The sequence below is a fragment of the Mauremys reevesii genome, linkage group 1, assembly GCF_016161935.1.
Source record: "Mauremys reevesii isolate NIE-2019 linkage group 1, ASM1616193v1, whole genome shotgun sequence".
Lineage (NCBI taxonomy): Eukaryota > Metazoa > Chordata > Testudines > Geoemydidae > Mauremys > Mauremys reevesii.
The window spans coordinates 27,049,635-27,064,875 of NC_052623.1; the positions used below are offsets into that span (position 1 = coordinate 27,049,635).

At 42.2% G+C, this 15,241-nt stretch overlaps 1 protein-coding gene across 2 annotated transcripts in view; it reads right to left on the reverse strand.

The window, feature by feature from the left end:
* The window catches only part of DLG2 (discs large MAGUK scaffold protein 2), a 1,428,123-nt gene that overhangs the window by 1,393,559 nt on the left and 19,323 nt on the right, over nt 1-15,241 (reverse strand). For both annotated transcript variants that reach the window (XM_039519925.1, XM_039519926.1), the window contains one exon: nt 4,621-4,752. In XM_039519925.1, coding sequence (XP_039375859.1) covers nt 4,621-4,752 — 132 coding nt within the window. The remainder of the gene's footprint in view (nt 1-4,620; nt 4,753-15,241) is intronic.

The following is a 15,241-nucleotide window of genomic DNA, read 5'->3' on the forward strand; positions in this document are numbered from 1 at the left end:
CTCAGATGGCCAGATGATTAGATTTAATTTTTTTGCACTGAAAGACTTGAATCCACAAATAACAAAGACTGTCAGACAGAGATAAGGTACTGTATCTGGACATAGTAAATACCAAATATGCACCTCTCTTCTATAAAAGCACAGTACAACATTTGGCTTTTGTCCTTCTACAGATACAATCTATCTATGGCTAAAGATGAAGATCTACAGCTGAAGAAAAAGGCTATAGAAAATGAGGAATATGTTTCATGGCTGGCAAGGAGGGGAGTCTAACAAAGCATCTCTTTGGCTTCCAGTGCCCAAAGAGGCAGGACTTTGGAGGCATGCGGCCCCACTAGTCCCCAGTATTCTCTTAGCAACACCAGGGATGGTGCCTTTACAACTTCAGGAGCTCCAAGACTGCTGGCCATTCTATTCTCTGTGAGTTGTTTTGTGGGGTTAGGTGTTTGACTGTTGAGTGACGGAGGTGTGAGGAGGAGGAGGAGAGTGGTTACTAAATAGAGGAGAAAAATGAACTAGGGGCTAAATCAATGGGGCTGTAGGTTGAGGATTGAAACTGCCCCCAGGAGCATTAGCCAGCACGTGCATGGCAGGAGCAAGGGAGAAGATCATCAAGATAAGGCAACCCCTGCCCCCACCTCCAGTGGAACAAAGGGGCACTAGGGCCCAGTGCACCTCACCCCTTCAGTCAGCACATGGGACAGGATTCCACCTACACACACACATATAAGGGCAGGCCCAGCTCCCAAGAGCCCAGAGACTCGTCAGGCAGCACAGGAGATTCAGGAAGGTCAAAGTGGTCAGCACTACCCCAAGGACTCCTCTCACATCTGTAGTGACTTGAATTCCTCAGGAGGAAGAGAAAGGTTCTTGGAAGGGAGCTGTAGGGAGGGTGGGCTGAGGCAGGATATGGACAGGTGCTTAGTTTAACCAGTGAGTTTTTGTAGTGAGTTTGAAAAAAATAAAATAAAATAAAAAGTTGTGAACACAATAATTAAAGCAACCTGGTCTGTAGATGAATTAAGTCTGAGATGAATAATGGCACAGCAGAGGGGCACATTCAATTATTATTGTTTCCTACTGGACATAGTCTCTGTTGAGAGAATAATTCAGAACTAACAAAGAAATGTAGGTTTCTAAATGGGAGCTCCGCCTCCTTCCTCTCCATTTCCACCCTCCTCTTCTCTGAAAGATTTATTATTTTTTTCTGTTAGCATCTTAGAGAGAAGTTTTAAAAGCATTGTATTTGAGCTACTTGACTCAAATAGGACTCTTGAGATTGCAGCGCCACACATCTCTTTGAGAATGTGCCCCTTAGCAACTGCTACTTAAACTTAGCAACATCAATAGGAAGTCTAGTGCTATGAGCAGCCTGCAGAGAATGAGGGATGGTTTGGGGCCAGAATTAGAACTTAAATGGCCAACCAGCAATAATCTTTTTATAAATAATTCACAGATCTTTGACTTACATGTGAGTAGCATTTTCAGGTCTCAATTCAGCCATCTTTTGGTTTGTTTAGAATATTTTTATGAAAAAAGAAACCATGGTACTTTTTCCAGAACGGGCACTTTTTTCCCTTTTATTCCTTTCCAATTTGGGAACAATTAGTTAATGTTTATAAAATGCACTGAAGGTGAAAAATGTGGTGTAGATGTTGAGTGTACAGTTTAAACATGGATGCCCGCAGTAAGTCACACAGGTAGCTACCCATCTGAGGGCTCATATAAGAACTTGGCTACTCAAGAATGAAATGGACACTCTACCTTAGGTGCCCAAAGTTATCTCTAAGTATATTTGATCCTTTCTCATCTATGCTTGTTACCAGTTATTTGAGAGAAGCTTGAGTTGTTTGGAAGGTATTTTGGAGGCAGCTAGAACAAGATGCGATGCAATCACTTCATACATATGAACAAATTTACAAAAAATTAAACTCAGAGGGCCTTAAGTGAGTAGAGAACCACTGAAGTTGTAGGTAGGGCAACCAGACAGCAAGTGTGAAAAATTGGGATGGGGTGGGGGGTAATAGGTACCTATATAAAACAAAGCCTGAATATTGGGACTGTCCCTATAAAATCGGGTTTCTGGGTTCCCTAGTTGTAGGGCTTACATAGAGCTGAATTGGGCCCGTCAAGTAATTACTAGTAGTATGACTCAATGTGTGAATATTTGCATCCAGAAGTGTTCAGGTTAATGGTTCGGTAAGAAAACCCTATTGTGCTTTATTTATTACAACCTAAATTTTCAAAAGTGAGTAGGTGCCTCAGTTTGTAAATGCTGAACTTGAGGCACCTTAAAGGAGTCTGACTTTTGGAAAGTGCTAAGCACCCACTCTGAAAATCAGCCCCCTTTAAGATGTCTCCAGTTGGGCCCCCCACAATTGAGCCATTCCAGATCATTAGTCACTTTTGAAAATGCAAGCCAATAACAAAATTATTTCATATTTATGAGGAAGCTGTGAAGGCAGTAATACAGAGCTATCAAAGGAAGAGAACTAGAGAATGGGAGCACTGCATTGGATGTTTCTTTGTATGCCATCTAATGCATGGATAAATGAGGCAGACTACTAAAGGAGGCTAAAACAGATGCCATTGAAGTGATTTTATTCGAAATAACGATTATGAAAAAACCCTCATTATTGATTATGTAATAGTATCATCTCACAGACTTGAAATATTGATGGGAAGTCACATTTTTATCACTCAAGAAACTAGGCCAACCAAAGAGCAAAACAAATTCTATGATGAGAGAGTCTGAACATGTATTATCGTTCCAAAGTCTCTTTATGAAAAAGAGTATTGAGGTGGTAGGGAAAGTGATTTAAAAGTAATACAAATTAAAACACCAGCTTTTACTTATGAAATATTGCTCTTTTCAATCTATTGCCTTAGTTGCCAAATTATTTTATTTATACTTTACTTCTGCTTATACATAAAGCAATGTAACTTAATCATTTGTTCAAAATGATATGTTTTTTAGTCTGATATCCATAACACCTTAAAAAAATTAAAGTATAGCCACCCCACAAAACACACACCCAGTTAGCAGGCTTTAAAGGATTATTTTGAAGTACTGCAGAAATAGGAGTTCCGAAAATAACAATTTCAAATATTCATTAATGGATAAATACTATTGTTTCAGCAATTTGTATACTAATTCTATACACATTTCCATATTCTTAGTCATTTCCACACAAAAACAAGAGGAAATTCCCCCAACAATCTCTGTTCTTTAGTTCATATATATCAATAATTTTTCAATGCATTTGATATACACTCTGTGGGGGTTGTGTATATTTTAATAACAAATACATATCCATTAAAAAGGACAAGAAAGTTATAAAGAAAGACCAAACATTCTAAGGACTTGGGGGAGACACTATAATATTGAAAAGTAGAATAGCTTTTCCGTTAATTATTTCCATTTGTGAAATAGTTTATAGATTGGCAAAACAGACTGTGCTGTACTTCCTCATAAATGCAACAAAATTACTGACATAGTGTGTGAACCTCACTCCTCCACTGATAACTGATAAGAGCAGAGTATCGATGTGGAGTGTTTCAGCTTTTCCCATGATTAATCATAAATCATCCCTCAACACATTGCTATGGCTTAGCATTGGCTCTGAATCAAACCTCCAGTCTATAGGAAAATGTGGATCTAGATAGATACTGGGCCAAACCTGCACTCTGGATCCAATATACCCAAGCTTTGGAGAAGTCTGGCTCCATAGACAACATTTCTACTGTGGGTCTATAGTGTAATCAGCAATTCTTTCTATGACTGCATAGTCCTGGCCAGGACTTTAAGATCTATACTGTAGCTCCTTGTAAAGGCATAAAGCTATTACATTCTCAATCACTTCACAATAACACCATCATATCATATACTTAAATCAATAATTATTTTTACTTACAAGTGTGTCAGGGACCTTGAAGTCCATTGACCAGTGAAATACTGATGCCTTATCAAGCCTATGATAACTGTGCAATATCAGACTTATTTGATTCACATTAATGAAAAAGATGCTTTTAAACAGGACCATTCTCCAGATGGGTCCCAAAAGTACCTGGTATTGAGACAGACGAAGCATGCCGTTTCACCTAGCATTTTTCTTGAATTATTCCTGAATTTCTTTGGTTACCCACCTTTTTTCTGCTAAAAATAAACATGAAGGTCACAAAGAGATTTTGGGTGACAATCTGGCCCCACTGAAGTCAATGGGAATTTTGCTATGCACCTCAATGGGCCAGGATTTCACTCTTTAAATTTGTATGGAAAAATATAATATATCCTACTCTTGGCCAGTCTCCAATCAAACTGAGAAAATAAAATATACTCAGTTTAGCAATGACTAACATATGCCAACATTTAAATAATTTTCTGCTTATTTTCCCTTCCCAATAACTGAGCAAATGTTTATTTAAAATATTTAGGCAACTTTTGCCACCCGGACTCTAAAATAATTGTTCCAGCTTGTCATCTCTTTGTCAGCTCATTTTGTACAAGACAGCCAGATGCTGGTCAACCAAGATGCAGGTAATGGACACAACCATAAGCCCTCAGCATCCAAAGGCATAAGTCTAACTGTAGCAAATAAAGTATTGTGCATAGGTACTTACCTATTAGTGCCTGAAATAAGCTGCTCTTAAAGATGCCCATCACTTTTTTAATGGCTTTTTTCAGTTGTTGTTCTTCCGGCTTCTTTAGCTTTTTACAATATTCTTCTAGAAGTGCTAAAGCTCGATCGGTATCTAAAAATAAATCATTAAACAAGTCTGTTTTATTGACTTAAAAGATATAGAAATTCAAGTATCAGAGAGGTAGCCGTGTTAGTCTGGTTCTGTAAAAGCAGCAAAGAATCCTGTGGCACCTTATAGACTAACAGACGTTTTGCAGCATGAGCTTTCGTGGGTGAATGCCCACTTCGTCGGATGCAAGAGTGGAAATTTCCAGGGGCAGGTAAATATAAGCAAGCAAGAAGCAAGCTAGAGATAACGAGGTTAGATCAATCAGGGAGGATGAGGCCCTGTTCTAGCAGTTGAGGTGTGAAAACCAAGGGAGGAGAAACTGGTTCTGTAGTTGGCAAGCCATTCACAGTCTTTGTTTAATCCTAGAAATTCAAGTGTATTAACTGACATTTTGGTCATCTATTAACAAAATTAGAGCAAAACTGCATTCATTAAAATGCTATCTAAAAATGTAGGCTGTAGATTGCCTTGTACTCGATGCACAGTGTTGTTATATTGCAATAGTGGAGATAAAATAGACATTAACATGACATCAAGGCAATGAAACTTTATTGCATACCTGAGATCTGAGATGCAAACAATATCTGAGATGACATATGGGACAATGTTTAACCTCTAACAATCTAGGAATATCTCAAGGCTGAAAACATTTGTGTTCAGAATCTTAAATTATGAACCTGATCCTGCTCTCGCTGCCTTCAGTCGGCGCATGACCAAAACTTATGCAGAAAATACAAAATTATAAACAATAATTATAAACTATTAGCAGCTAAAAAGAAAACTGGCCCTGACACACATTTGGAGAAGAGCTGAAAGTGTTTGATGTTTTAATTGTTGAAAGTACAAGGCTTGATTCCCTCCCTTCTGAGTATGGATGTAAAGGAAGGCAGAGCTCCAAGAATCTGAAATTTACTCCCTCTTTCCATTAGGTTGCCACAGGGCCGCCCAGAGGATTCCGGGGGCCTGGGGTCTTCGGCGGCGGGGGGCCCTTCCGTTCTGGAACCCGCCGCCAAAGTGCCCCGAAGACCTGCGGCGGGAGCCCCCCGCCGCCGAAGCGCAGCCCGGTCTTCGGCGGTAATTCGGCGGCGGGGGGGGTCCCCGCCGCGGGCCTTAGGGGCACTTCGGCGGCGGGTCCCGGAACAGAAGGGGCCCCCCGCCGCCGAAGACCGGGCTGCGCGGCGGCGGCGGTGGCGGGTCCCGTCCCGCTCCCCCCCCTCCTTACCCGAGCGCGTCTCCAGTGGGGCCTGAGCTCCGTCCCGCTCAAAGCCGCGTGGTGAGGGGGCGGGGCTGTGAGCTCCACGCCCAGCGGAGGCAGCTGCCCCGCCCCCGCCCCACGCCGCTCTGAGCGGGGCGGGGCTCAGGCCCCGTTGGAGCTCCCAGCCCCGCCTCACCACGCGGCTCGGATCGGGCGGGCTCAGCCGAGACTCGGCGCTGGATGCGCGGAGGCTCCAGGAGAGGGGCGGAGGCGGGAGCCTCCGCTCTTCTCTTGGGGGCCCCTGCGGAGCCCGGGGCCCGGGGCAAATTGCCCCCTTTGCCCCCCCCTCTGGGCGGCCCTGGGTTGCCATCCATCTTTCCAGCAAAAAAGTGTGCTTCATGGCAGAATGGAACTCGTATGTTGACTCAGTAACAGGAATCCAGCCTTTCTGTGGGAGTTTAAAGGAACAAGGGGTCTGATTTTCCACTGCTCTGCAGCTTGTGGAGTCATTTACATGAAGTGAGTGTGAAGTGGGTATAAAATGTCACCAAATCAGAATGGCAACATTTTATAGTCACTCTGCACAGATGTAAATGGCTATACAAGATGCAAGGTAGTGGAGAATCAAGCCCCTAGTGTCAAGTGTTCCTGAGATGTTTGTACCACTCCTCTGTGAATTGTGCATCTAACCCTGCAAAGTTTGCACACACTCATTCCGTAATTATATATTACCCCAGATGATTGCAATATGATTCTTCTGTAGCACAACTAAAAAAGATATGAAATCAATAACTATATTTCCTGCAGTGGAGTTAAATGCAAGAGCCTTTGTAGGTGAGGCTTACAATGTCTGAAGGGTTTGAGCTTAATGAAAGCAAGAGTTCCTTTCAAATATAATTGATTAAAACAGATCACTTTTAATAAATCCAGACAACACCAAGGTTTGGAACCTGGCTGGGCCTGGTGTTGTGACAGACAAAGCACATATTTTTGCAAAGGGATTACAATGTGTTTGGAGTGCAGTTATAACTACATGGTTTGCAAAGCAGTTGGGGGCAGTTGTGTGTGAAAAGCACACAGTACAAGCTTAATTGCTGCTTTGTCCATTCCTGGACAAAGCATTAGGAATATGGTAAATAAATGTAGATAAAAAAATAATATTGCCAACTCTAATCATGCAAAAATCTTCAGTCATGGCTGCCAAAAATAATGGGATTTATTATTTTTAAGCCAATTTTGCTTTTCTGGTGTCTGAGCCTTTAAGGTCCATTCACACCACCTTGTCAAGCTTATTCTGCAACTACAAGGACTAGAAACTTCCTGGTTTTGGAAAAAACGAAAACTGAGAATTTAGCATAATCACTTGTCTCCAGCAGCTGAGGCTTTTGGAAAAACACCATATATTGCAAGACTGGCAATAAAATTGTGACAGGTGGCAACCCTGAAACAATAGTCTCAGTAAAAAGAACAGGAGTACTTGTGGCACCTTAGAGACTAACAAATTTATTTGAGCATAAGCTTTCATGGGCTACAGCCCGCTTCATTGGATGCATGTAGTGGAAAATACAGTAGGAAGATATATATATACACAGAGAACATGAAACAATGAGTGTTACCATACACACTATAAGGAGAGTGATCAGTTAAGGTGAGCTATTACCAGCAGGAGAGAAAAGGAACTGTTTGTAGTGGTAATGAAAATGGCCCACTTCCAGCAATTGACAAGGAGATGCTCACCTTAACTGATCACTCTCCTTATAGTGTGTATGGTAACACACATTGTTTCATGTTATCTGTGTATATATACATCTTCCTACTGTATTTTCCACTACATGCATCTGATGAAGCGGGCTGTAGTCCACGAAAGCTTATGCTCAAATAAATTTGTTAGTCTCTAAGGTGCCATAAGTACTGCTGTTCTCCTTATAGTGTATATGGTAACACCAATTATTTCATGTTCTCTGTGTATATATACAAGTACTCCTGTTCTTTTTGTGGATACAGACTAACACGGCTGCTATTCTGAAGACTATAAGGAGAGTGATCAGTTAAGGTGAGCTATTATCAGCAGGAGAGAAAAAGAACTATTTGTAGTGGTAATGAAAATGGCCCATTTCCAGCAATTGACAAGAAGATGTGAGGAACTGTAGCGGGGAAAAATAAGCATAGGGAAATAAGCATAGTTTACTTACTCTAATGAAAAAGACAAAATATCTAATCAATTATTAGTTTGTATATATCAACTAATAATTGATATTATATAGTATATATATATATATATATATATATATATATAGTATATATATATATATATATATATATATATATGCATTAGGTCAGTGGTTCTCAAACTTTTGTACTGGTGACCCCTTTCACATAGCAAGCCTCTGAGTGCAACTCCCCCCCTTATAAATTAAAAACATTTATTTATATATTTAACACCATTATAAATTCTGGAGGCAAAGCGGGGTTTGGAGTGGAGGTTGACAGTTCGCGACCCCCCATGTTAGAACCTCGTGACCCTCTGAGGGATCCCGATCCCCAGTTTGAGAACCCTTGCATTAGGTTCTCTTTTAAATGTGAGCAATGTTGTTTGATGTTCTGTTCTATAAATGAAACAATGTACATCATTAACAAAAATAATGGAGAAAAGAAAATATAGTAACTGGTCAGTAAGATGCAACTTGAAGTAATGGTCTACAATAAAGAAAGGGAGATTTAGGTTAGAAAATCTTTTGGAACAGTGCAGCTGTTTACACCAGACAGGGTCGCCGAGAGCAGGTTCGGGCCCCGGTGAAAAAAAAGTTTCACCTCCCCCCCCAGCAAAGGCAGACCGGCTAAACAGGGCCAACTAAGCCAGGGAAGCTGGGCCCCCTTCCGGACCGCCAGGCCTTGGTAATTTGTACCGGCTCCCCGCCTGTCAGCCCTGACACCAGGGAATAGCCTCCACCATGCAGCCTCACACTGTTATCCAAGGAGGAGTCAGTCTTTGATCAGGTGACTTTCAAGGAACACTTCAGGGTTGCAGGAAATGATGCAATCAGTACCGAACCCAGAATGCAAGCACAAAATAAAGTTGTTGACCCTAGAGAAATAATTTTGACCCCAAATCAGTAGGAGTATAGGGCTGGCTTCACGGATGAGCTCAGGTCCCTTCTCCAAAAGCCCTAGTAACACCATACCATAAACATGTGTGCGCATGCATTACCCTGCCTGTGCATATCTGTGCCTGTGTCTCTGTATAGAGCTCTGTCTCCTCTGCCCAGCACTGTCTTTGGGTCTCCCAGCTCTCTGTCCTGTCCTATGATCCGTGGACTCCCTGGATTCCAGGATTAAGTGTTCCCCAGTGATCTTCGTTGCTGCATCCTCCCCAGTGCTATCCTCTCTAGTGCTCTGTGGCCCGTCATCTCTCCATCATACTGTGTCCCCCCACAATGCTCTTGCCCCACTCCCAAAGTCCAATCTGCCAAAAGCCCCCTCACAGCAGTGATGGGGGAGGATGCTATTTGGTACCCTCAGCCTCCTCCCATCTGTTCCAAACTTGTGAGGAAAGGATTCAAACTCCTTCAACCAATAGGAGACAAGCTAGACTCTTTCCTCAAGCTCCCGCTGTGGCTGAGTCTGGGAGTGCTTCTCAACTGGTAAATGGAGTCTTTGCCCACCAGCTGTCGTCATGTGGCCACACAGAGAAAGTAGGGGGGTGTAGTAAGAGGAGGCCCTGGGATATAAACCTTGGTATCAGAGGCCCGGTATGAGGCCTAAGGCCTGAACTAAAGTAATGGTCAAGACTTTGCTAACATAAAGCAAAGTTAAGCTGTGAGCCAGCGGCAGGCCCTGCTCACAGAAGCTGGCAAGGAAAGAGCTGATGCTGCAAGAAGATACGTACCTAAAAGGTACTGAACACTAGATATCAGAACATTCACATACTTGCACATTCCACACAGATAACAAAGAACAGGCTGGCCCATCCCAATGACAGGGGCAAAAGGGTAATATGATGGATAGAGTTGTTTTGATCAAACCAACATGTACAAGGTAAAAGGCGGCACCTAAATACGTAGAAAGGTTGAACCTTGCTACGTAGATGGGTGGCCCCTCAATACGTCAGGTGTGATGTGTAACTTGTTTGTATCTGTGTATAAGAATGCATCCCTGGGGCGGTGTCTTTGTCCGGCCTAGGGGGCAGTGGAAAGTCCCGCCACTGACTGAGCCGGGTCCATTGCCAAGAGGCACTCTCTCGCAGTACGCCCGGTAGACTAAGTGATCTACGGGAACCCTGCAAGGGTGTCCGAGGTCGCAATAAACCTAGCCGACGTGGCTTTGCATCTTACTGGACTCTGTGGTTATTGGGGGTTCTTGTCGAGTCTGCTGTGTTAGCTATCTGCGCAGAGCTGGGGCAGCACACAGAGGGAACACATGCACGCAGCTGAGTGATATCAACACTGGAGAGAGCAGAGCACCATACCGGTAACACTTCTGACAACAGGGGGAATGCTGAGTTTCCTGCTGCTGCTGCAGGCAGCAATGTTGTTAGGGCTAAGCCTGGACTCCTCGTCCCTTGCTTGCCTCCCATCTTCCACAGGCTCAAAGCCAGGGGCATGGGAAGACATGTCCCACCCAAGTAGTTTCACCAGTGCCCAAACGGAGTTTGGAGTAACTCTGCTGCTGGTTGTGCTGTCTTTTGCTGTCTATGAAAAAACTGAGCTCCTGACTATTTTAAGTTATTCAGAGTACTTTCCATATGAGCCAGGCTGTTAGCCCCCAAATCCTGCCCAAATTACAGCTCAGATAATTACGTGCTTGCCTAATTTCCCTCTCCAGCGTTGATAGAATATTTTTAACTTCCTGTCCTAAACTGAGGCACAGAGTTGCTGTGCACTGTTAAACAACCTGCTGCCATTTCCCCCAGAGGTGGCAGCAATTCAGTGGTGGATGAAGTGATTCCCATGTCTATTTTAGTTTGTACATCAGTCTGTGGAATGCTATGTTATCATTTGGAATTATGTCACGTGTGATACTATTATAATGTGCCAACAATGGCCATGAAACCACCACCATTAGATGTATTTCAGGAAAGACAAGGAACTGATGACAAATGTGGAAATTTGTAATGATGTTGAAAATGAACTTGGTGATCCAAGAGACAATTTTGCAGGTTATAAATTCTTTGAGGCACCGACTGTATCTTCGTATGTGTTTGTATAGCAAAATGGAGCCCCAATCTTGTTCAGAGCCTCTGGGCGCTTCCATAATATAAGTATTAAATAACATATGCCTGACTTTTACATTGTATGGCGCACCTCCTACAAAGTGCTAAGTTCCCTCATCTCCTAATTATACAGACATTGAGGGAGCTGAGCACCTTGAAAGTTTGAGCAGTATGAAAGCTAAGACATTCAAGTTATGTTGGCATGGTGCAGGACTGCCTGGACTGCAGCTCAGTTGTTCAGAAAGGCACCCCAATACCATCATAATAGACAGTCAGATTAAACACAAATGTGAGCAGTTGAATTTCAAAATGTTCACTAGATCAGAAGAAAGGCTGAGTGGTGATTTTCATAAAGAACTGAGTCACAGGGTATGTGGGGTGAGAATATTCCCATCATTAGACAGTTTACATTTTGGCAGCCAAAATAAATAAGTACTTTACTATATAAATGTATGATCATGAAACAGCCCAGCAATCATCACTCCTTCCTGAGATTGCCACGAATCAATTTTACTCCAAGTTTACAATGAAAACAAATTCAAGCAAATCCAAACAGCCTATTAAACAAACCTAAAATTCCAACAAATTCAATGTCCATTTCATGAATTAAATGGGCCAACTAAAAATCCATCTCCAGTTCTCACAAGCCTATGTTGGACAATGGAACTGTCTAACTTCCCTATGCTTTCAAACTCCTAGCTTTGTCCCCACTCCCACCAGCTTGTATATTAAAGTAACTACTTTTTAAATTTACATATTCAACTAAAACACTAAATACAAGCCAAACATTAAACTGAACCGAGTCTAATTCTACAAACTCTGACTCACATACACCCAAAATTACTTTAGGCTTATTTGGAACTGCATCACATTGCCTCATTCACTTTCCACTTGTCTTTATTGAATTTCAACTTGCTGATTACAGACCAATTCTCCAATTTATCAAGGGCATGTTGAGTTCTAATCTTGTCCTTCAAAGTACTTGCAACCCCTCTCAGCTTGGTGTCCTCTGAAAATTTTTGTAGTTTAGATACAATTTATAAACTAAAAGAAAGTTATCTATGGCCATTGTCAAAAATAGTTGCATAAACCTATGTGCACACATGGGTAACAGAGCACGCACACTATGTAGCTGAGTACACAATTACCTCTTTCTATGGAGAATCAGTCCCCATGGCTTTGTCCTTAAAGATACATTGAACCATTTTTGTACAAGAACAAAGATTAATAACTTAAAATTACAACTGATTTTACATTTAAAAATAAGGGGTGAAATTCTGGCCCCATTGAGATTAGTGGGAGTTTTATAATTGACTTCAGTGAGGCCAGGATTTCACCCCAATATATTTAAAATCAGCTATGTCTAGATCTACCTATCAGAGATCTGCATTTCCCTTGCAGGAATTGATGGCGTCACACAGCTAAAACAGACAGTACTGTATAGGAAAATGCTCTTTTCTTTTTTATTTTATTTTTTTGAAAGGTGCTTGTGAGCTCAATTTTTATAGGAAAATTATAGAATCACTGAAGTTTGGTATTGGCAAAAAGAAATAGGGAGAATTTCAGCTTCAGTTTGGCAGGTAAAAAATGTACAACTAAACACATAGTTTGTGTATATGTGAGGCTAAAGAGGTGATTGTACATATTCTTCCATGTACACGCTATACCCATACCTTGTGCAGATATTTACACCAATACAGATTGTGTATGAAGTAGACATAATCAGAATTACAGTGTTATACACTCATTTTATGTTGGTGTAAAAAACTACACAACATGCAGCGCAATAGTGGGTCAGGCCCCATAAACGTACTTTGAAGCTCTACAGTTTTGTTCGTTTGTCACTTTGGGCCTGATCCTACAGTGTTTACAGGACAGCAGGATTGGACTTTTCTTCCCCTCTACAGGCTTGTGTACAAACAAACCTTTCATCAATTGAGTTATACTGGGGTACTTCAAGCAGTACAACGCCCCCTAGTGTGCAGTCAATTACATTGTCATAAAAGTACTTTATACCAAAAGAGTTTATTCCTTTACAGAAAGGAGTGTTTCAACATTAGGACTTTCACCAGCATAATTATTTCAGTTTAAAAAAAAATCACATCCTTAACCAACATAGTACAGGCAGCTGATGTGAATATATAGGTAAAATTTTTTAAAAATGTGATTTTTATGAGAGATTAATTCATATTACAGGAGCAAGTAAGTTGCCAATGTTGGTTGGATGTACTCCTGGAAGTTTCATCACATGACAATCTTTAATTAAAATATTAATTATTAATTCCTGGGGACTCCCAACCCTAGGAGTAAGATGCAGTTAATTCAAAATCAGTCTCAGAAGGTAAGTGTACACAGCAAAAAAAAAAAAAAAAAACCTGTGGCAGTGAGTCTCAGAGCCCAGGTCAACTGACTAGGCCTTGTGGGACTGGCGCTGAGGGGCTAAAAATAGCAATGTAAACATTTGGGCTCAGGCTGGAGCCCAGGCAGTCTATGAGGCCCTCCATCCTTGCCGAGGTTCAAAGCCCGGGCAGTAGCTCAAGCCCAAACATCTACACTGCTACTTTTAGCCCTACAGCGGGAGCCCTGTGAAACTGACTCAGTTGACCTGAGCTCTTAGACTCACTGCTATGGGTCTTTTTTTGCTGCATAGACTTATCCAGAAAGACTCTACTCAGGGTATGTCTTCACTGCAATGTTAGCCCAAGGCTAGTGGGATTCAAGTCAGCTGACCATGGGTTTTGTAAGCCCAGGGCTCGAGCATCCACACTTATAGGTGATCCTAGGTTTATTATTTCTGGATCCAGGTCCCAAATCCGAGCTCCAGCATCCACACTACAGGATGCAGACCCAAGTCAAACCACCATATCCCAGCCTTCCTAGCACCGTCCCCAGCTGTGGCCACTTGAGAACCTTGGTTTGTGGTGCAGCATAGGATAAACTTGACTGTCCATCCCACATGTTACAGCCCACTAACACATCCTACCAAACCACATTTTGAGTCTGCATGCTCCCAGCAACCAGGGCTAGCAAGATGGAGTCACCATTCCAAGAGCTTTTCTTGTTTGGGCTTTCACTTCTGTTTCATAAAATGGGCAGAGGATCCATGAAAAGCTGGTGGACATGCTGGCAGCCTTTTCTGACCTACTGAAGGCACCTGATGGAATAGGAGAAAGATACAGATATGGAAGACTTGAACTGGCTGATGCTGCTCATGACCCTCAGTATAGCCGCTGATGCCCCCTACATAGATCAGTGCTTCTGGTGAAAGGTCACAAGCACAGATGGGTGGGAACATATCATACAAAACTGGGATGACCAGCAGTGGGTCCAGAACTTTTGCATGAAGAAAGCTACATTTCTGGAGCTTTGTAAGTAGCTTCCCCAATCCTCCAGCATCAAGATACATGAATGAAGATGGCCATACCAATTCAGAAGTGGGTTGCTATAACCCTCTAGAAGCTGGCTACCCCAGGCTGCTACCGGTCTGTTGCTAACCTCTTTGGTATTGGAAAGCCAATTGTAGTGGTGGAGGTTTCTGAGGCAATCAGGCATATGATAGTGGGCATAGACAATAGTCCTGAACCAATTCCTAGTTTTGAGAAAATGGGATTTCCGACTGTGCTGGGGCCATTGATGGGACTCATGTGCCCATAATTTGCCCTCCTCAAGGAGCATGAAAACATAAACTTCAAAAGGTACTACTCCATTGTTATGAAGGCCCTTGTGGATCACAGAGGGCAATTTATGGATGCCAACGTGGGCTGCACTGGAAAAGTTCATTATGCCGAGGTTTTCTGCCAATCAGGAATCTACATTCATAGACAGGGACACTATTCCCACCAAACAACATTGTTCATAAATGTAGTTACTGTTCCCCCTGCTATTCAGGGGGGGATCCCCATATATCCCATTTTGGTGTGGCTTATGAAACCGTAGTATAATATGAGAGGGCTTGGCAAAAGAAGGTTTAATCACACACAAAGCAGGTACAGAATGGTGGTTGAATGTGCATTTGGCAGACTAAAATTTTGCTGGGTTGTCTACAGACCCATTGGATTCCAGTGTCATCAATGCTGTCCACATTATTG